At 42.9% G+C, this 22,952-nt stretch overlaps 1 protein-coding gene across 1 annotated transcript in view; it reads left to right on the forward strand.

The window, feature by feature from the left end:
• Nucleotides 1-10,911: 10,911 nt before the first annotated feature.
• LOC128403609 (low affinity immunoglobulin epsilon Fc receptor-like) overlaps nt 10,912-22,952 on the forward strand; it is a 28,018-nt gene continuing 15,977 nt past the window's right edge. Inside the window, exons 1-8 of the mRNA XM_053368533.1 lie at nt 10,912-11,021; nt 12,228-12,391; nt 13,793-13,855; nt 15,046-15,114; nt 17,767-17,892; nt 18,377-18,481; nt 19,974-20,099; nt 21,490-21,641. Of these exons, the coding sequence (XP_053224508.1) occupies nt 10,912-11,021; nt 12,228-12,391; nt 13,793-13,855; nt 15,046-15,114; nt 17,767-17,892; nt 18,377-18,481; nt 19,974-20,099; nt 21,490-21,641 (915 nt within the window). The remainder of the gene's footprint in view (nt 11,022-12,227; nt 12,392-13,792; nt 13,856-15,045; nt 15,115-17,766; nt 17,893-18,376; nt 18,482-19,973; nt 20,100-21,489; nt 21,642-22,952) is intronic.

Here is a 22,952-nt window from a genome sequence, read left to right on the forward strand (position 1 = left end):
AGTGACAAAACCAGCAGCCAATGAGGTTTAACAAGGGCAGCTCCGCGTTATCCCTTCGCACGGTCGACGTCTAGAATGATGGAGGGATGGATGCAACCAGAACCTTGGCTTAGTCTCCTTCGCCGCCGCCCCCCCTCGCCCCCATAATCCAGCCCCCAGCCACGAGCCTCCGTTTCTAAACATTACCAGTAGATGACTGCGGCAGCACGACAAGTAACGGCACGCCCAAATTTCTCATTCAAATGAGTTAGGATGAAGCTTTTTTTCAGGTTTCCCTAGGCGATACTGATTAAATAGGTCCCTTTTGGGGACAAAAACGGCGATTTGCACCCAGTAATGGGCAGGGAGAGAGTGGGAATATAAGGAAACCGCCTTACCTCGATTGGTCCATATAGCTCAGCAATTGGCTACTCCTACCTCGAAATGCCAGGAATTGCACCTGGGACCTTTTGTATGCAAACCAGCCAGGTGCTCTACTCGTTTGTGGGTAGCAACAGGGTGCCTTCCAGATGTTTTGGACTGCTCCAAGCCATAATGGTCTCTGTCTCCACAATATAGTGTTATGAGTTTGGGCGGGGGTGGGGGAGAGTTGAAACCCTTCTAACCCCTACACCGAGCAAGGGTTAAAATGTAAGACAGGTTAGCTTTCCGAACCCCTGGATCCAGCAAATGTTAAGATAACCCAGGCTAGCTTCCTGTGTTGAGATGATTGCCTGGGTGATGAGCCATTCAGAGAACAAAGGAAAAGGGGCTCTGTGCTAGACAGCCCACCCTCCACTCAGAGATAGTTAGAAAGACAAAAGAGTTTGAAGTATAGTTTCTTGGGCTGTGATGTGAACCAGAGGAAAAGCAATAAGAGAGAGAGAGAGAGTTGGAGTCAGAGCACGATGTTTGATTTCTCTGTCTTGCAAGAGTTGTCAAGTCTTCTATTCATTGATCATGTGGGGGGAGGGATAGTTTTATTTTTCCAATGAACCAATATCAGTCTTTTGTCAGAAGTGATGGGGTGGAGAGTCAATCTATACTGACCCGTTGACAAACCCCATATAGTTGGTATATAGTTTAAATAATATTATCATCTGGAGGCATTATGCTGTGATTGGTGCACGTATGCAATATTGTCATGGATGCTTGGGGTTGTGTGACAGTGCTGTCTCTTACTGGAACCGCTATCATTTTCTGGGAGCGCATAGAACCCTGTTGTCTTTGTCCATGGAGTTTTCTTGGCAGGGATACTGGAGTGGCTTGCCGGTTCCTGCTCCAGGTGGATCACGTTTGGTCAAAACTCTCCACTATGACCTGTTCATCTTGGGTGCCCTGCTCGGCATAGTTCATAGCTTCTCTGAGTTATTCAAGCCCCTTCGCCACGGCAAGGCAGTGATCCATGAAGGGGGGACAGAAGTGCCTGGCGTGCTCTGGTCCATGGGGTCACGAAGAGTTGGACACGACTAAACGACTAAACAACAACAACAGAACCCTGACTAATCTACATCATTATCTCATTGACTCTAATGGGCCGCCAGTAATGGGCTGCAAGGAGAATATACAGGATACAAAACTCAGAAGATTTGTGAGCGGATGTGATTAAGTTTCAAAATGATAATAACAACGGACTGTTAGGGATGTAGTAAATTACAAGAAGAAGAATAAAGCTAACAAAGATTAAAAGAAAGCAGCAAAGCACTACAGTTATAGTAAATTGCAATGTGAATATGAGTCAGCAGTGAGAGGCTGTCACAGAAAAGAAGACGACAAATGCCATCTGGGGTGGTATGAAGAGAACCATATGCAAGGCAACGAAGGAAACAGTCCTCTGCTGCTCTGTACTGATTAAGTACCAGCTGTAATACTATGTCCCTATTTGGTCATCATTTTTAAGAAGGATACAAAATCGAGGAAAACCATAAAGATGGTTAAGAACAGAAGGGAAAATAGATTAGCAAGTATAGATTACAGAAAAGAAGACTGAAAAGACATGATATTACCACAGTTTTTGAATCTCTAAAAAGTTGACGTGAAGAAGAAGAAAAAGAACGACTTGCTTCTGCTTGCAGCTTCCATGGGCATTTGGTTGACCACTGTGAGAACAGGACGCTGGATTAGATAGGCCTTTGGTCTGGTCCAGCAGGGATCTTCTTATGTACTTATGTTCGGCCATGGCTCTTCAATGCCTTAAGCAGATTCTCTAGGGTATCAAGCCTCACCTGCTAACCAATTCTTCTAACTGGGGATGCTAGGGATGAAACCTGGGGTCTTCTGCATCAAATCATGTGCAGTGCCTCTAAGCTATGACCCCTATACTTGCTGCTGTAAACCTAGGGTGGATCTACACATGGGGGGAAATGCTATAAATAAGTCATAAATCAAATCATTACAGTGGTACCTCTGATTTCGTACTTAATTTGTTCTGGAGGTCCGTTCTTAACCTGAAACTGCTCTTAACCTGAAGCACCACTTTAGCTAATGGGGCCTCCTGATGCCGCCACGCGATTTCTGTTCTCATCCTGAAGCAAAGTTCTTAACCCGAGGTACTATTTCTGGGTTAGCGGAGTCTGTAACCTGAAGCATATGTAACCTGAAGCGTATGTAACCCGAGGTACCACTGTATATCAAAAGAAAAAACCCTATGTAAAACTGCATAGAAAAGTTTTGTGCTCTACAGCACCATCTGGTGTTGCATGTTTAGAGTGCATTTAAAACACTGGTGTGTCGTTTTTTTTTTTACTAATGTAGCTGAGTCCCTACTGCCAAATTTTTATTTCAAAGATTCTGATATGTGGGTGAGTCTGGGGCAGAGTTAATAGTAAAAGCTTTATTTTAGCTGATGGCTGGTGCTAGCTGACCCCAACCTTAAGATTCTAGTGCTTGATGAAGGAATTGCACAAGGAATTGGGGATAAGAAAAGTTTCCATAGCTGCTGCTGCCACCGCCACCAAAGTGATGCATTGTTTTGCTGCTACCCACCCTGCCTCCCTAGGCTCAACAGAAACATTGGGGATGTCCATGGAAGGAAGCACAGGCACACCCCCTGCTGTGTCTTCTGCGGCAGTGTATGAAATGGTCAGGAGCTGGGACTGAGCTCAACAAACTTGGCTCTTTAGTGCAAATGCGTGGGCTACAGCATTCAAGCATGCACACTATGTGAAAACGAAGGTGCTGATTTATGCTCAAATATTCTGGCACCCGGCCCCAAATTCTGACTTGTGCATTCTGAAAAATATTTGGCAACTGGCTCAGAAGTAAGCGGGGGAGGGAGGAGGAATGGCATGGCTGGCTTGGCATAGTTTCTCACTCCACCCCAATCAGTCTCTTCCGCTCAGTGTCTTTCTCAGCACTCCGAACTCCACCAAGTCAGCGTGACTCTTTTTGTGAACTCGTTGAACAAGGTGAAACTCTGGGAATGACAGGCATGGCCAAAAGGGGGGCTCATAGTTCTCAACTGATAAATATGAAACATCCCCATATATGCAAAACCATGTGAGCAGGTGAAGGGAGCTATACTGCTAGTATTAATTCCCAAAAGACAATTCAAATCAGCACCAAGAAAATCTAGTATTTCTGATTAAATCTTCTGATTTAATTTGGACATTTGTTATGTTTGGTAAGAGTGTGGAGTGTGGAATGCTACAAGTATTGCTGTGTTTTATGGGATGCAAACATCGTAATATTTTATAGTAGATACTGGCATCAGTTGTAGCTACTGTGGTGCCTTTCAGGACACAAGGTCCTGTACCAAGAGAATATTGCTTGGAGACATAAATATCTCCATTCCTGAAGATTTGATGGGAGTTAGTCTCGCTCCCTTGCAGCAGGAAGATAGTCAATTAAAATAAAATTCTAGAGGACAGTATACCAGCACTCAGCAGAAGTAAAATCTATTTTCACACAATAAAATCTACCATGTGCCTCTAGACTGCTAGTATTCTTCAAGAGGCAGGGACGCAGGTGGCGCTGTAGTCTAAACCATTGAGCCTCTTGGGTTTGCCGATTGGAAGCTTGGTGGTTCAAATCTGCACGACGGGGTGAGTTCCCATTGCTCTGTCCCAGCTTCTGCGCATCTAGCAGTTCGAAAGCATGCCAGTGCAAGTAGATAAATAGGTACCACTGTGATGGGAAGGTAAATGGCATTTCCATGCACCATGATGTTCTGTTACACCACAAGTGGTTTAGTCCCGCTGGCCACATGACCCGGAAAGCTGTCTGTGGACAAACACCAGCTCCCCATAGCGCTGCACCCCATAGTCATCTTTTACCGTCCAGGACTCCTTTACCTTTTTACACTTTTTATTCTTCAGGAAGGATTAAAGTGCTTTTTGGGGAAACTTAGGTTTTTGCAATTAAAACGGATTAAAATGCTCTGACTCTTTAGCACAAGTATGGGGAAACTTCAGCCCTCCAGATGTTGCTGAACTATAATTCCCATCACCCCTTGCCAAGGGCCAAGCTTGCTGGTGCTGATGGGCATTTTAATTCAGTGACATCAGGGCTGAAGTTTCCTCAAACCTGCCCTAACACAACAAACCCCCTTTTAAAATGAAGCATACTTCTTGCTGTTAGGGAATGAAACGCATTGAAAAGTGTGGAATGAGCAAATTATTAACAAGAAGACTTGTAAACACCTCACAATGCAGTTCAGGATGAATGCTCAGTAAATAGGCCATCTGGAGGAGCATATAGTATATGGTAAAGTCAAGTAGATGCAGAAGCTTTTAGTTATGTAGCACCAACCAGTGACAATGTCTCTGTTGGCCACTGGAGTCACGCCTGCAGAAGTACAGTAGTACAGTCATCGGGAACAGCAGTGTGCTTTGTCATGATTGCCACCCAGAGTAATTGGTCATGGAATTGGGGAGGGGCTATGATCGCTAGTGCAAATGAAAAACAGAGACACAGGCGTATCACAGAAACAGCTATCATTGTTAGCCTGTAGATGGTGCACTTTCTTTTCCAGCAACTTCTAGCTGTAACTGTGGAACCATGACAAACGATGAGTGACATGTGGTTAGCCAGAATCATAAAAATAACTTTCCTAACTACTTCTAATTGTGTTTTTACCAAATTATAATATTCTTTATTTGAGAAGATTTCCCTCAGTTATCACATTGGCTCTCTGATAACTCCTAGACATTTCTAAATCAACTCTCTTCAAATCGTAACATACTGTACAGTGCAAGCCTAACCATGTCTCCTCAGAAGTAAATCCTATTGAATTTAGTGGGGCTTATTCCCATGTAAGTGTGTTAGGATTGCATCTTAAGCAGGACTTGTGGACCTTGAACATATGCTCAAGAAGACATAAGGCTTAGCCTTTTTACAAAACCACCACATATGGAAAAGGTGCCTTCTTTTTCTTTACACTTCCAGCAATTATTGGATTCTGATTTATACATTTTTGCTAGTTTACTAGGTGTCAGGTACCATCTATAAATCATTTTCATAAAATTCTCTTCTATCCCATAACACGCCTTAAACTGTAAATCTACATTCTACAATCATTCCCATTCTGTCATTTCAATTTTATGTCCTATAATCCATTGCCCAGTGTATCATGGATGATTTGATTTGTTCATCTTTTGTCTGCCATCCTAGTAGCATCGTATTCATTTTTGACATCACTTCAACATTATCGCCCAGCAGGTCTCTTTCTGACTGAGAGCTTTGGCTCATAAAACCCAACCTTTGTCAAACTTAAATAATTCATTAAGTTGATAGTATTGTAACCAACCCATCAAGCTTTCTGCTACATCTTCAAATTTAATCTCATCGCCTTCTTCTGTTAAGAGCAGGGGTCAGTACACTTTTTCAGCAGGGGGCCGGTCCACTGTCCCTCAGACCTTGTGGGGGGCCAGACTATATTTTGAAAAATAAAAATAAAAATGAACCAATTCCTATGCCCCTAGAGATGCATTTTAAATAAAAGCACAATCTACTCATGTAAAAACACCCGGCAGGCCCCACAAATAACCCAGAGATGCGTTTTAAATAAAAGGACACATTCTACTCATGTAAAAGCACACTGATTCCCGGACAGTCTGCGGGCCAGATTTAGAAAGCAATTGGGCCAGATCTGGCCCCCAGGCCTTAGTTTGCCTACTCCATGGTTAAGAGGTTTCTATACTGTATGTTCTCCTGCCGACCTAGCAGTTTGAAAGCACGTCAAAGTGCAAGTAGATAAATAGGTACCACTCCGGCGGGAAGGTAAACGGCGTTTCCGTGTGCTGCTCTGGTTCGCCAGAAGCGGCTTAGTCATGCTGGCCACATGACCCGGAAGCTGTACGCCGGCTCCCTTGGCCAATAAAGCGAGATGAGCACCGCAACCCAGAGTCGTTCGTGACTGGACCTAATGGTCAGGGGTCCCTTTGCCTTTACCTTTATACTGTATGTTACCCAATTGAACTGTTTTTGTTCGCTTCATGTCTCTTCTTTGTATTCAGTCACTTTTCTACCAGTTAGTTGAAAGGCTCCAAACAACATGATCAATGGCATTGATTGTCAGTATTGTATTATTATCTTGCACCACTTTTATCAGTTTAAATAAGAGATATGCACAATTAGTTTCGCCTTGCAATGCTGAATAGATGTATTATGCTATATCCAGTGTGAGCTCAGCCTGGGAGGGGAAACACCTACAATTAGAAAACCCAAGGAAAATGGCAAATACACTTAAACTCTGTCAGTACCCACCAATTAGGGATTGTGCCAGTGATGCTGCCCACATACTGCTGACATGGGGGGGGGGGTAGCCAATGAACTCAGAGTGATGGGGAGACCCCTCTAGCACAACCCTGCATCAATGCAAATCCACAACATGCGAGACAAAGCGACAGTGTCCCAACTCCATCAGCACCAAGGTGGCACAGCCAGCAGAGACACCACTACTGTCAATTCCCAAGCATCCCTCCAGGCAGGAGTTCAAATGCTCCTCACAACCACTAGTTTGTGTGTGTTATGAGCAAAACATGCAAAGGAACAAAAAAGAATACACTATGCAGCAGCCACATAGCTCCCTAAGCAAAGGAGCACACATAAGCCTCTTGGGGGGAAAAGGTTCAACACTTATCAAAATCATATACTGCTGGAGATACAGTGAGACTGAGGGTACCTTCTATCATATGTGGTGGGCCTGTAAAAGAGTAAAAGAGTATTGGGAAATAATTCATAATGAATTGGGAAAAAAATGTTTAAAAGTGCTTTTCCAAAAACAACAACCAGAGCCCTTTTTGTTGGGGATAATTCAGACGGAAATTCCCAGGTGTCAAAAAAGGTTATTTATGTATGCCACTACTGCAGCCCTTGTTTTGTTAGCCCCCCAAATGGAAAATGAGCAAAGTCCCAACTAAAGAAGAATGGCAACTTAAACTGATGGAATATGCACAGCTTGTGGACCTAACATAGAATAAGAGAACAAGAAGAACAAACATATGTTTAAAGAAGATTGGAAAATGTTTATTGAATATGTGGAGCAAAATTGTGTACCCCTGAAAATGTTGGCAGCATTAAGATAAATTCAAGTGTAAATAAGTTTTGAATGATGTAATAATGGAATACTGAATGGTTTAAGTTTATGTAAAATATGCAGGGATTTATGTGATGCAAAACGAACCATGGAAGGAGAAGGAGGGAAGTCACTGATATTTTAAGGTTGTTTATATGAGTATTCTAAATTGTAAGACAGAAAATTTAATAAATATATATAGAGAGAGAGAGTCTGTGCTTGATTGCTTGAGAGTCTTTCATAGGCGTCTTGTGGGAAGCAGAATGTTGGACATGGGTGGGTCTTTGGTCAAGTAGAAGTGATTGCCACAACTATCCATCAGTCAAATATATTCTGTTCCTCTTGCATCCATCTAACTAACAGTGCACTCTTCACATATACTGCTGCTAAGGTCAAGGGATGCATCAGCAAGTTTTGTGCCATTGGGGCTGCAGGCATCAGCAGAAAATTCCATATAAGTTCCTAATACCCCATAATGACCCAGCAAAAGTGGAAGCTACATTTGTCCCAAAAGACTGTGTTAGTTTCTGTTTCTCACTGAGCAGCTGCTTGCAGTCACAGGACTGTTTACATTCCAGAGAGTCCAGATACTGTTGGATTCTCATGGGAAAGGGAGATGGGATGTGACGTTACTGGTTTCCTGTTTCCTTTGTTCTTTCGTTTTCTTTGTTCAGCTGCTCTCTGCTTCTCATAGAGAGAACATGTATATTTCTTTGCTCTTTGCATAGCTTAGGAATAAAGCACAGCAATGTAGCCCATACCTGCCTCATTCTTCCGTTGTGGACTTTGTTGTTTTAATGCTCTGCTGGGCTCAAAGGAAGATGAGCCATATCAGCTCGGACGACCGGAGCTGAAATTTCAATATGAGCCAGGGCGGTCGTCCTCTTATATACCGGCTGGGATTGACAAGGCACCTGACCCTCACCTGAATCTCATAACTCTCCTGGCAGGTGATTTGGTCTGCAGCCACAGTGTGAAAATAAAGGATGAGATTGCCCACCAGATACCAGGCACTCTACTATTCAAATTAGGCTCCAGTGTTTTTCTTACAATCCCCTTTTCAATTAAGTAATCAATTTTAATCTAGAATTTAAATTCTCAAAACTTTCTTACTTGTTAATTTGAGCAAGTAAACTATTGTTTTCACTTCATTACAGACAGTATTTCTACCTGCAATGCACTTGAGCAAACCTGCTCCCCTTCCTTTCACAGATATTTTGTTGCCATTTGCAACTGTAGCTGCCTCTGATTTGTTGTTGTTTAGTCGTTTAGTCGTGTCCGACTCTTCGTGACCCCATGGACCAGAGCACACCAGGCACTCCTGTCTTCCACTGCCTCCCACAGTTTGGCCAGACTCATGTTTGTAGCTTCGAGAACACCGTCCAACCATCTCATCCTCTGTCGTCCCCTTCTCCTTGTGCCCTCAATCTTTCCCAACATCAGGGTCTTTTCCAGGGAGTCTTCTCTTCTCATGAGGTGGCCAAAGTATTGGAGTCTCAGCTTCAGGACCTGTCCTTCCAGTGAGCACTCAGGGCTGATTTCCTGAAGAATGGATACGTTTGGTCTTCTGGCAGTCCATGGGACTCTCAAGAGTCTCCTCCAGCACCATAATTCAAAAGCATCAATTCTTCGGCGATCAGCCTTCTTTATGGTCCAGCTCTCACTTCCATACATCACTACTGGGAAAACCATGGCTTTAACTATACGGACCTTTGTTGGCAAGGTGATGTCTCTGCTTTTTAAGATACTATCTAGGTTTGCCATCGCCTTTCTCCCAAGGAGCAGGCGTCTTTTAATTTTGTGACTGCTGTCACCATCTGCAGTGATCATGGAGCCCAAGAAAGTAAAATCTCTCACTGCCTCCATTTCTTCCCCTTCTATTTGCCAGGAGGTGATGGGACCAGTGGCCATGATCTTCGTTTTTTTGATGTTGAGCTTCAGACCATATTTTGCGCTCTCCTCTTTCACCCTCATTAAAAGGTTCTTTAATTCCTCCTCACTTTCTGCCATCAAGGTTGTGTCATCTGCATATCTGAGGTTGTTGATATTTCTTCCAGCAATCTTAATTCCAGTTTGGGATTCATCCAGTCCAGCCTTTCGCGTGATGAATTCTGCATATAAGTTAAATAAGCAGGGAGACAATATACAGCCTTGCCGTACTCCTTTCCCAATTTTGAACCAATCAGTTGTTCCATATCCAGTTCTAACTGTAGCTTCTTGTCCCACATAGAGATTTCTCAGGAGACAGATGAGGTGATCAGGCACTCCCATTTCTTTAAGAACTTGCCATAGTTTGCTGTGGTCGACACAGTCAAAGGCTTTTGCATAGTCAATGAAGCAGAAGTAGATGTCTTTCTGGAACTCTCTAGCTTTCTCCATAATCCAGCGCATGTTTGCAATTTGGTCTCTGGTTCCTCTGCCCCTTCGAAATCCAGCTTGCACATTTAACTCTTTGGGGAAGTAATTAGCATCACATATCACGTGCGTGGAAGTTGCCAAACCAATTAACCAACTAGAAGTATTACTGTTAATAGTAGCAGTTTTCCTATAACTTGATATTGTTGGATAGTTTTGATGAACTGCAAAAGCATTTTTAGTTTGCTTTCTGTTGCCACCCTGGAACTTTTCTTTATTAGTGCCACTTTGTTTTGTACGATTCCTTGCAAATGAAGGAAAACAACTTTTCTGCTTGTATATGTTGATAATATAATTTTGATTACTGAGATCAAACAAGATTCTACAAAAACAAATTGGGCGCAGGCCTGGCCAGGGCATACGCGTCCTGACTGTGACAAAGGTGACCTGTGTGCTTGCTTGCTTTGGGACGTCACTCGTTTTCCATTTTTGGGCTAATGAAACACAGGCCATGGTAGTGGCATTCATAAATATCCTTTTTTGACATCTGGTAATTTCCGTCTGAATTATCCCCAACAAAAAGGACTCTGGTTGTTGTTTTTTTGGAAAAGTGCTTTTAAACATTTTTTTCAGTTCATTATAAATTTATTTCCCAATACTCTTTCACCCTTTTACAGGTCCACTACACATGAAAAAACCACACCGGCGACCTCATTGCAACTCCAGCACTTATTCAGTCTTATACATCTTAGCAAGCCTACTCAGAGCACAGACTCTCATAGCCCAAACTCCTAGCCTTACAAAATTGAATATGGGAAGTGGGATTAAATCTTGAGTTAGTCACATGTGCATTGAAACACCAACAGTTCCTCGGTATAAAAGACATCTGATGAAGCGTCTCTAGTACGTGGAAGGTCATGCCACAACAAATCTATTACTCTTTTAAGGTGCCACAGAAATCTTTTTTCCTCCCATGTGTTTGCTGTAATTAAGACTACAGCGGCTGTCCCAGGGGAATTGGTATATAAGGTATTGACAAAGGTTCCTGCGCAGCTGAGGAGATGGAAGCATCATCTTCAAGGCAAGAGGAATTGTCAATGGAGGAGCAGAACTATTTCCCTGGGAAGAGAGGTATGACAGATAAGCTGGGCGTGGAAGAAATGTTAAGGAGGTTGGCACTAAAATAATTAATTATGAAATAATAAATAATTGTTAAAATAATTAATTTAATTAATCAGTCATATAAAGGATTGACTCACACTGATGTCATAGAGAAGGAAAAACATACACTGGTAACATTTTCCTGAGGGAAAAGCTAAATGTGCATTTAAATACATAACAGGCAGCCATACATCTGGCTTTTCCTTAACTAATTACAGGGATAGAGCAGCCCAATTCTCACTGTGAAGGAACCTTTCAGAATGGAGATTCCACCACCCACATCCCAGTCAGCCGGCTAACAGTGTTAGGAGGGGAAATCCCTATTGATGTCAATGGAGATCTTTCTCCTAGGGGTTCTAGCTCCACCAGGGAGAGCAGGGAATGATCTCCATTCTGCTCTCACTGGGAAGTGAAGAGATTTGCCTGTCTTCCCCATGCGCTGCCTTCACTGTGAGACTTGGGCCCCTCTGTCAATGCAATTAGTTAAGGGAAAACAAGGTACATAGCTGCCTGCTATGTATTTAGTTTTGCCCTCATTCACTCTGCATTTGGCTTTGGTGGCATAACAAAAGCAGCTTGGCCTGGGATACCAGTCCAGATCCACTAGTCAAGCACTCTATTTGGCCCTCAAGCAACAAATTGCAATTTTGCTTCAAAGCTCAGAGTCCCTTCAGTGTTACTCTTGTCAGAATTTGGACATATCTCTTATTGCAGCTTGCCAGATACCTTTTGGGCATCCACATAATTTTACATTTGCTTCCTTTTCTCATTCTTCAAATGTAACATTTTTCATTCAGGATAGGGGTGAGGGCGATTCTTACGGATTTGAGATTTATGTTTTGGATTGTCACATCCTCCAGTTTTTGACAACAGTGTGCTAACTTTAAGGGGAAGAAGGGCACTCTCTTCTTATTTGGACAACTGGGGGTTTAGTTACATCATATAAATAACTTTGACTACTAGGGGTATGCAGTTATATGACCTCTATAGCAGTCAGTAAAAGTTAACTTTGGTTCCTCTGCCTAAAGCAAGCATTTTCAACCGAGTAAGGTTCCCTTACTAGGGCATCCACACTGCACTGACCTCTCTGCCACCTTGTCCCCACCTTCCTGGTAAACTGCAGTGATGACATTGCCAACTTTGAAAGATGCTGATGTCTATTAAGCTATAATCCAAAACTGTCCTTTCTGCCTGCCCGCCTGCCTGCTGCCCTCAGCTTCCACTTCTTCTCCATTGCTGATTCTTATTTGTTTCCCTTATCTTTCACAGGTTTCCGTAGCCCCCAGTTCATCCGAAGGAATCCTGTTATCATCTGCTGTGCCATATTGGGCATTGGCCTTGTGTGTTGCATAGCCCTTCTCACTCGGAGCCTCAGAAATGGTAAGTCTTTCCGAAAGAAGAAATGCCATTCCTGTGAGAGGACACTAGCCTCCTGCTACCTTGTTTTTCTAATAGAAGAAGTGTTGATGTTTTAACGATGCTGAATGTGAAGGTGGATTTTGATGATGGGTTATGGCACCTTAAAGACAAACACATTTATTATTGCATAGGTTTTATGGACTCCTGTCCCCTTCACCAGATGCAAGGTGCCACACAAATCTTTTTGCTGTTGTTGTAATTGTGGCTTTTGCTGCGCAGACTAACACTTCTGGAAATGAATCGTGATTGTGACTATGGATCTATAGCGTGGAAGCGATTTCCATAGAATTAATCCAGAGTAAAATGTGTGATTGTGTCTCCCTTTCCCTTAACACTACCTTCATAGAGATGAACCCATGAGGTCAGCTGCACATCACTGCTGTTTATCAAGCGGGGGAGGGATGATGTGCAGAGAGCTCACTGTGGTGCAGTGCAGTGGTGGAATGCCACCATGTGCTCAGCTTCCCACACTTCTCTCTCTCTTTCCAGTAAGCAGCAGAGATACATGGTGTTGTGATGAAACTGGGACAGCAACTCAGCTCAGCCCAAGCTGTCCTGCCAGCCACTACTGCCTGATGTCATTGTAATATCAGGTGACTGACAGGTGGGTGGGTGAGATAATGATCTGGCCCACTGGCCAGAGGCAATTCCCCATGCCTGTTCTAATGAGAGGGTATGATTTTATCAGGGATCTCTAATCACATCGCTTTGAATGTTGTTGTAATATATCACCTTGTTTTCATCTGCTCTGTGCTCTTTGCTAGTTCTGCCAGTGCTGATTGCTTGGGAAGTGCTGGACACTTAAGACCTTTTGTTTCTGTGCCACATGCTTATACTTCCAGTCCTTTCAAGTCAGATTTGCGCTTAATTTTCGTGAGTTTTGGAGCTGGTTGAACAGAACACAAGCCTAAAGGCATTCTCTTCATATAGCTCCCTGTTTTGGTATTTTGCAGGCTCCTTTCCTAGAGGCATTTCTACAATGTATTCTATTTTCATAATAAAGTTATTGCCCACAAATCCCCTTTCCCTCCCAAACCAACTTTAAAGATGCCTAGCACAAAAGCCCCTTGACCTATTTGTCTGAACTTTGGCTGGTTTCTTACCTAGGGGTACATCTCTTTCCCCCCACACAAAAGCACTGAAGCAGACCAGAACCAGATTTGTAGTCAGTGCCCATACCTACTGTGTAATTAAAGTAGTATAACAAAACAACATATCTTTGTTGCCCTGGAAGAAACGTTTTGAACACCATGGAGATTATTACATGATTACTTTATAGCTGAATTTGAGTTCCTTACAGAATGTGTGTGTGCTCACAGGCCAAAATATGTGACCAAACTGAAATATTATTCTTGTGTTTAGACTCAGCTATGTTCGAAGATAACAGCAGGAGGAACACTCAATGGTCACAGATGTTCTCTTTGAGTAAGTTCTTCTGCTATTGTATCTTTTACACCCTAGTAAAGACGGAAATCCTTGGAACGAGTTCTAGTCCCCTTTTTTTAGAACTCGTGGGGTGGCTTGCATTGTTAGATTTTATGGTTGATAACACACATCTTGGTAATACTGAAAAATCAGAGGTGAGTATGACACTGCGGGGAATTTTGTGGGAGGCTTCAAATATATGGGTCTTTTATTTGCATATGACTGTTTTTACAAAGGCAGATTTCAGCTGCAGAATAGCACGATCATGCTGATTCAAACTAGATTGGGGAAGTTTATACCAAAATAATCAGATTAAAGAGGCTTTATTCTGAATCATAAAACAGAATTTCCTGTGCTATCACAAAAGGCTATGGACAAAGTGCACTGAATTTCTCCTGGACAAGCCTCATTAAAATAAATGTGGAATGTGCAACAGCACAACTACTGGTTTCATGTGGTGGCTAAGAGACTGAGCTACAAATCAGGAAGTCTCCAGTTTGAATGTTGCCTCTGTCATGAACTCACTAGGACTGCATACACACCATACATTTAAAACACGCCCCCCAAATACACTTGGGAACTGTAATACCTCCCCCGAGCTTCAATTATTTGGGGGAAATAAGGTGCTTTCAATGTATGGTCCATACGCAGCCTAGGAGGCCTTAGGGAAGCCAATCTCTCTCAGCCTCAGACTCCTTATCTGCAACATTGGGGATAATAATATTGACTCCTTGTTATGTACTAAGCTTGGATCCTAGAAGAATAGGCAAGTAGGATCCTAGAACGCAACAACTGATTGGCCTGCAGGAAAAGACCAATCAGGCTCCAGGGGGGAAGCAGAATCAGCCAATCAGATGGGACTCATTGTGTAAGTAATGTTTATAAAAGCCTGAGGTATGGGGGGGAGGTAATTCAATCACTGTTTTACAAGCTGCAATAAAGAGTATGAAATCACTACAGGAAAAATCAGGAGTATATTTCATTCCCCTTGCAGGATTGTTACAAGGGATGACAACTAGATGCACTTGAAGTACTTTGAACAGACGAACATGTTATACATGTGTCAATTGTAACCAGTACTACTATACATTTGTGCTGCTCTCATTCTTTTCATTGGGGACGGACAGGAGAATTGGTCTGTGGAAAGTGCCCTGTTTCATTCTAAATAACACTTCATTTGTTACCTGCAGTGTCAAAGGAAGTGTTTGGAATCAATACAAATATTATGTTGCTCCAAGAAGAGTCCAAGAAATCTGCAGGTAAGAGGCAGTCCAGTGCCTCCAGGTGGTGCCTGGCTAAAAACAAACCAGGAGATATTCCAAAAAGAGATGCTGGGGTGATGGTGAGAACTTGGTGCCCTCAGAGGGACTATTGTTAACTGTAGTTGCAGTACTTGGAATAATCACACCCCTCTTTGTAAAAATGAGGAACTGTAGCACCCTGCTTGTGGTTAACGCTTAGCTGGAATGAAATATTCAACGCAGCAATAGAGAAATTAAAATAATAATTTATTTGTCAGACAAATAAATGAGAGACACAGTGGTATATGGTTACCAAAGCTCTGCCTTTCCAGCCCTGATGGCCAGCACTTATATTCCCTCAGCCCAGCCCCCTTGCTCCTCCTTTGGCTGCCTCTGTCCAATCAGCCTGGTTGAAATTCCTATTGGCTGTTTGCTAGAACCAATCATAAAAGATACACCCATTTCCTATTACCTTTTATGGGAGACAAAGAGCTATATTTCCTTCTATCTATAAATGGCAAATAAATAGTCATATATCTTACATTTGCCTCAACAAGGCACCTTAATTACCAGCTCACCTCTTGCCCTCCTTGCCCTATTGCCCTCCAAAACAGATGGCTAATGGTTTTAAATTTTTATTTTAAACAGAGGTCAGAGATCTTGGGTTCACATTCTCACGCATCATCAATGAAAGATCTCCTTCTTTGGAGGTCTTTAAGCAGAGGCCTGACAACCATATGTCAGGAGTGCTCTGATGGTGTTTCCTGCTTGGCAGGGGGCTGGGTTCGATGGCCCCTGTGGCCTCTTCCAACTATATGATTCTATGATTCTATGAAATAAGAATCTAACATAAGAATCTAACATTTCTTACTTTCTAAATCCTTTGCATAATTACATTTAAGCCAATATATTTCATACATTAACATATATAGCTTTTTAGAAGGAAACTTAGTAAGAACACTTTCCAAAGCAACCCCCCTTTTCCTGGCCAACTGCTTTTTCTAAAAGCAACTTCTTCAATTTACCCTTTAACCTTTGGCTCAAGTCTCTAATGGAAGACACATGGTATTATTATTTGTTAAACAATGAGTGCTTTTGCAACTTGATTGTATTCTGTAATTTGTATGGTCAGTGTGACCTTTTGCTCCCAGCCTGTAATTTTCTTTTTACAACTTTGAGAATTTTGGCTCCTGCTATAAATCAGGGGGCCCTTGTCCAGGAAGATAAACATATGCCAAACCCAGCTGGTCTTCTGCCTGGCATGAGAGATACAAACATTTGCAAATATATTTTTTAAGCTCATTTTAAAATACAGATCTTGATCTGATGCCTCAGAACAGCTGGTGGACCAGGATGCTTCAGGAATTATGCTGTTGGCCCAAGAAGACCTCAGCATGACTGTTGCCACTGCCCACCTGAACACTCAACATTCCAGTCTTATACATGTCTGTTCAGTTGTAGACCCTGTTGAGTTCAGTGGGTCTTATCCCCAAGTAAGCAAAATATAGGATTGTGAGCCTTAGTGCAGCCGCTTCCAAACCTCTAGCCCTGAGTTAATTGTAAGATTTATTTACTTATTTCTCACATTTGTTAGTTACTTTATCTTGCACAAGGCAACCCAAAGCAACTTCCAACAACCAAAACAAACAAACAAACAAACAAACAAACAAACAAACAAACAATGCAACTCCCCTCCCACAAAATACATTAAAACCAAGAGGAAAAAGAAATAAATCAAAAACATCCCAACTTCTTCTAAAAGGCCACAGATAGTTAAAGGCCAAAGGCCTGGTTATAGAGGAAAGTTTTTGACTGGCACCCAAAGATATATAATGATGGGGAGAGCATCCCACAAATTCCACAAATGGCAAGAATAACATAAACTTGTTCATTGCATCATGGTATGAGATTGCATATACAGTGGTACCTCGGGTTACATATGCTTCAGGTTACAGACTCCGCTAACCCAGAAATAGTGCTTCAGGTTAAGAACTTTGCTTCAGGATGAGAACAGAAATCGTGCTCCGGCACGGCAGCAGCGGGAGGCCCCATTAGCTAATGTGGTACTTCAGGTTAAGAACAGTTTCAGGTTAAGAACGGACCTCCGGAACGAATTAAGTACTTAACCCGAGGTACCACTGTATTGTCATTCCTGTCCTAGGATGAAGCTGGAGTATTTGACCTCGAAATGGCCTTGGGTAAACCAGTCATATGATAAAGCCTGTTGCCTTGCCCTTGTATCTATATAAGTAAGCGCACAGAACAGAGGATCATTTGGAATGTAGAAGACTAATATGTAGTAATTGTATGAAGAAAGAGAATCTGTAGTAGTATAGGGCTCCACTTCATTTGCTTGAACTAACTAAAAAAAATTGAGGTTAGTGTAGGGTATGGGATATCCAGTTCTATAAAACAGGGATAGCCCATGTGGTACCTTTGAGATATTGTTGGACTACAGCTCCCATCACCCTGGCAAATGGCTGTTGAAGTTGGTAATCCAATATGGAGGGCACTATGTACAAGCCTTAAATATGAGCAAAGGTATCAGCATGCATGAAGGAAAGAAAGAAAGAAAGAGGGCAATATGTCAGGCCAGCTGCTGGGAAGGATATCCTGAGGTGTCACTATGAAATTCAGCTGCTAATTCTTTTAGCATTTTCTGTTCCTTAGTTGCTGTATTGGAAAGCAGGAATTCAGTGCCCTCTGTGCTAGAAGAACTGGCTGAGCTGAAAAATAAGACTGGACGAATTGCCCAAGATGTAGCACAAGTGATGGGAGAGTTATACAACATTACAGGTGAGGAGCATCATGCAATGATACTGTTAATGATCCTGTGCTATTGTTAGGCACTCCTACTTCCCCAAATAGTGAGAAGCCCCAGGGCAACTCTATCTCGGATTGTCTTGCTTTTTGAGGACAGATAATTTTAAACTTTTGCCATTTTGGGGGTAGAATTATGGGTTTATTTACAAATATACAAGCAGAGCATAGGTGGAGACTAGGGTGGAATCTACACACATATGAAAAACGCTGTGAAGATGCTTAAAAAAAGGTTTTGAAAAAATATATTGAATTTGCCATGGCTCACCATCACCATCTAGTGTCACATTTGTATATTGCAATTTACATAACACTTAAAAAGTTTTATTTGCAGCTGTATAGCCGAGTTCAAAGTCACATATGTAACACTCCTAAGCAGGGCAGGAGACCTGCTGCCTCCGCGTCAAATCCTCAGAGAAAGAAACTGACACTAATTTGTTCGGCATTTTCTGTTCCTTAGCTGCTGTAATGGGAAACCAGAATTCCGTGCCCTCAGTGCTAGAAGAGCTGGTTGAATTGGAAAGGGAAAATGGCAGAATTGCCAAAGATGTAGCACAAGGAATAGGTAAGTTGCACACTTGCACATGTGAGAGGCATCATACACTGATATTGTTCAAGTGCATATGATATGATCAGAAGATACATAGCCAGCAAATGTTGTAGGAGACTATAGGTATAGGGTGCTTAGGTGAAAATGGGGAAAGGGCTCCTACACATTTAATAGTAGTGTAGAACAGGTCCAGAGGGTGGCAACACGAGAACGGGCCTTTTTTTCAGTGGGTCCCCGCTTGTGGTATGCTCTCCCCAGAAAGGTTTGCCTGGTGCCTTCATTGTATACCTTTAGGTGCCAGGCAAAAGCATTCCTCTTTAATCAGGCCTTTGGTTGATTGTCATCCAATGCCCTTTTAAAATGTGGGTTTTTTGGGGGGCAAGGGGTTATTTGGTTGTTTCTGGTTTTATTTTGATTATGTATTCTGTGTTTTTATATTGTGATTTTATCCTATGACCCGCCCTGAGACCTGCGGGGTAGGGCGGTATATAAATTGAATAAATTTATAATAAATAAAAAAATAAAAAATTTCAGTAAGGGGTACCTTGTCATCTTCCTTCTTCTACAACTATCAAAGATGCATGAGACCTGTCCTCTTTCTCTCCTGGCCATCTTATATGGGCATTATGTGATCTTGTAGACCTCATCATCTTGCTCTGTATTTCCCCAGGAGGAGGAAGGAATATAATGTAAGTCCTAATAATAGTATTTATGGTTTTCTGTAAGCTCCATAGAACACTGAGTGATGGAAAGCTGGGATAAAAATGCCAACAATATTACTACTTGGAAATAAGCTGCCTTTAGCACAGTGAGACTAACACCTGAGTAAACATGTACCAGATAGCCATTCTATACCCACTTCCCTTGGCTGAGTCTTGCTGAACTCAGTAGACTTCCTTCTTATAAGACATTGGATTTCACCATAAAGTACTCTGTAGAAGTCATCAAATGTTAGCACACCATTATCTGTTTTTTATTTCTTTATTTATCTGTGGTTTGGCTGTTCTTCAATGGTTCTTTTAGTATTTTTCCTTTGTGTTTTATTCCTTTATTGTTGTTTTCGTTGCACTATAAGTCATTATTGGGAGAATCGTGGAAGAATGAGATATAAATTCCAAAAACAATCAGGTAAAAGATGTATGAGGTAAAAACATCAGCTTGTGACTGTTGTGGAGTGTGTACGAATTTGTTAATGGTGTATGTTTCTTATGCTTATGTTTCTAAATGTGTTGGAAGTCACTTGAAGACTAACAAGTTCAATTATAACAATAATTGCAGGATTGCGAGACTCGTGTTGACGTGCCTGAACAAATGGGGAAAAATATAGTGCATATAGTGTAAATATAGGCATAGGCGTAACCAATATTGAATTATAATTTATATACATGCCCTAAACATGAAAAATATCAATGAAGGAAGGGAGGCACCTGTCTGTTAGCTTCTTGGAAGGATATCCTGAGAGACCCCAGTGAAATGCACCTGCTGATTATCTTTTTTTGTTCCTTAGCTGAGTTGAAAGCAGAAGGAAAATTGACTCCCTCTGTGCTGGACGAAGTGACTGAGTTGAAAAGGCTGACTGGCAGAATGGCCAAAGATGTGATACAGTTGCTGGAAGAGTATCGTAGCTTCACAGGTGAGACCATTCAAATACCTATGATAGGATCAGAAAATCTAGTAGCTTCTCGGTGGAACAGCACAGGAAGGAGACAGCAGTGGCCAGCTAGCCAGATAATCTGCTGCCACTGCTGCCACCATTTGTGGTTGAAGAGCAGACCCAGGTAAGGTGGCGGGGGCCACAGATTCCCTGACTGCCATTTCTCGCATCCTTGCCATGGTGCTCCCCCACTGGGCTGTTTATTGTTTATTTTACTAGCAACAGTTGGAGGGAATTTTTTTGGGGGGTGACATCTAGGGCCTGAGGTGAGTTGGTAAGGAGGCGTGGGGGTGTCGGTGAGGGGATAGACACAGTTGGTGAGCAAAGGAGTTAGTGTGGGGAGGTGGGTTTGGTGAGGGCTTTTTATATGCAAAGTCTAGGCGTGGGGAGTTTGGGGAGACGGTAGGTGGGGCTGGTGAGTGAAGCAAGTGAGGGGCACAGACTCTACTACTATAAAAAGTCTTAAAATGCTACAGCAAAGATGATTTTCTTGGTGATTTGATTGGATTATGTTTCTCCTCTCTCGCAGTCACTTCATTGGCTGTCTGTTAACTCTAGAATACTTGATAAGCTTCTCGTTTTTACTTTTAAAGCTCTTTGTGGTCAACCTCTTTCCCATCTCTTGGCCTCAGTGCTCCTCTATGGACCTAGTTGCATTGGGGGAGGAAGGGGATGCGGTGGTTGCGGTCTGCCCTGGGTGTCATCCCTGGGGGGGGTGACATCGCTAGCCCCGCCCCTGGGTGCACAGCACGTGCGCCATAGCTGCAAATGTTTACCCTTTTTTTTAAGGGAAATTCTGAATAGGATTTCCCTTTAAAAAAAGGGAAAAGTTGACAGCTATGATGTGCGCCACTCCAGGTGCTGGAGCAGCTAGCTCTGCCTTTGCCTGGTTGCTCACTTCGTTCTTCTGATTCCATGCTTCTTACTCATCCAAGGGTTCCTTGCTCTTTGTTGAGTCTTTGTCCTTTTTCTCTTGCTGCTTGGAATAATCTTTTGGAACATTCGTGGGCTGCCCTCTCAGTTTGTATGTTTAAATCTCTTTTAAAATCTTTTTTTCCCTGAGGCCTTTGGGTTTGGCTAGTTAGTTTTATTATACCCAATGTGATGGCTTGTGAATTATGCATTTTAATCCATTGATTATTTTTTTTATTGTACTGTATTGTTTATTTGTTGTTTTGGATTGTGCACCCTTTGGGGTAGAATTTTTTATTTTAAATCTGTACACAGCCATGTACGTTGATGGCACTATATGAATCAATAACAACAGCAAGATGAAGGCGAAGAAAGGAAAATCAACTCACTTCCAAAGATTCTCTACCGTGTGAGCGATCCAGTACTGTTTCTTACTTGAATACTTTTACTCTTCCAGAGGAGTTGTGCACTGGCTGCCCAGAGAACTGGGTGCTATTTAAAAAACACTGCTACTTCTTTTCAACATCAAAAGGACCGTGGTTGGCTGCCAAGCAATCTTGTGTGAAAGAAGGAGCTCACTTGGTGGTTATTAACATCCAGGCGGAACAGGTAAGTGTTCTGCTTTCCTTGTCTTCTTTTACTGAGACAAGTGGGAACCATGGTTCATGTATTCGCTAGCTCAGTCAGGGGCAGCCTGAGACATTTTGCTGCTGTAGACAAAATGCCTCCCTCACCCCCTTGCAGATCCAGGCCTCCTCCCTGCTCACACTTCCATGCTGGTGCTGCTGCCAGCCTTGCCAATGCTATTGCACCCTTGCCTGCAGCTCCCCCTGTGCTGCCGTCACGATGTAGCAGTGAGGGTGAGGGCACTGTGGTGGCAGTGGTGATGGTGTGGGCCAGGCTTCCTCAACCTCGGCCCTCCAGATGTTTTTGGCCTACAACTCCTATGATCCCTAGCTAGCAGGACCAGTGGTCAGGGATGATGGGAATTGTAGTCTCAAAACATCTGGAGGGCCAAGTTTGAGGAAGCCTGGTGTGGGCAAAGCTGTGCCAGTGCTAGCAGCAGAAGAAGAAGAGTTTGGATTTGATATCCCACTTTATCACTACCCGAAGGAGTCTCAAAGCAGCTAACATTCTCCTTTCCCTTCCTCCCCCACAACAAACACTCTGTGAGGTGAGTGGGGCTGAGAGACTTCAAAGAAGTGTGACCAGTCCAAGATCACCCAGCAGCTGCATGTGGAGGAGCGGGGACGCGAACCCGGTTCACCAGATTATGGGTCCACCGCTCTTAACCACTACACTCACACTCCCTCACACTAGCAGCGATGTAGTGGGGCTGGCAGTGGCGCACTAGTGGAGGCAGGGCTGGGTTGGAGGTCAGATCAGCCACCTGAGGCAAATTGCTTTACTCTGCTTCATGCAAGCGCCAGCCTTGAGCCCAGTCATTCTACATGGACCTGCAGTTTAACATAAGTGCTTTGGTCTTTGTACTGCAAATTGTCTCTTCCATCTCATAGATTTGATTTTGTTCAGCTGTGGCCTTCCATAGTTTGTTAGGACTCCAGCTCCCATCATCCACTGAGCTAGCGGGAGTTGGAGTTCAACCACATCTGAAGGACTGCAGGTTCCCCACTTGTGCTCTAATATGTCACTGTGCTGCATGATGGGAATTACTATTCCAGCCTTATTCTCTGCAAGCTTTTCCCCTTGGTTCCTTATGTAGCCCACCCATAAATCAAAGTAGCACATGCCTGAAGACAAGGAAAACAGCATGAGCAGGATTCAGCTAATGCATTCTGCCAGTGAGAGCGTTGTGCAAGGACTTCCACATGCTCAACAGGACTGTCCCCCCTCTCCTCCCCTTGTGCCTCCCAAAATTGGCTCAGGAGGGTCAGGGGAACCCTTGGAACAGCATGCAGT

Source organism: Podarcis raffonei, chromosome 2 (assembly GCF_027172205.1).
Source record: "Podarcis raffonei isolate rPodRaf1 chromosome 2, rPodRaf1.pri, whole genome shotgun sequence".
Taxonomy (NCBI): domain Eukaryota; kingdom Metazoa; phylum Chordata; class Lepidosauria; order Squamata; family Lacertidae; genus Podarcis; species Podarcis raffonei.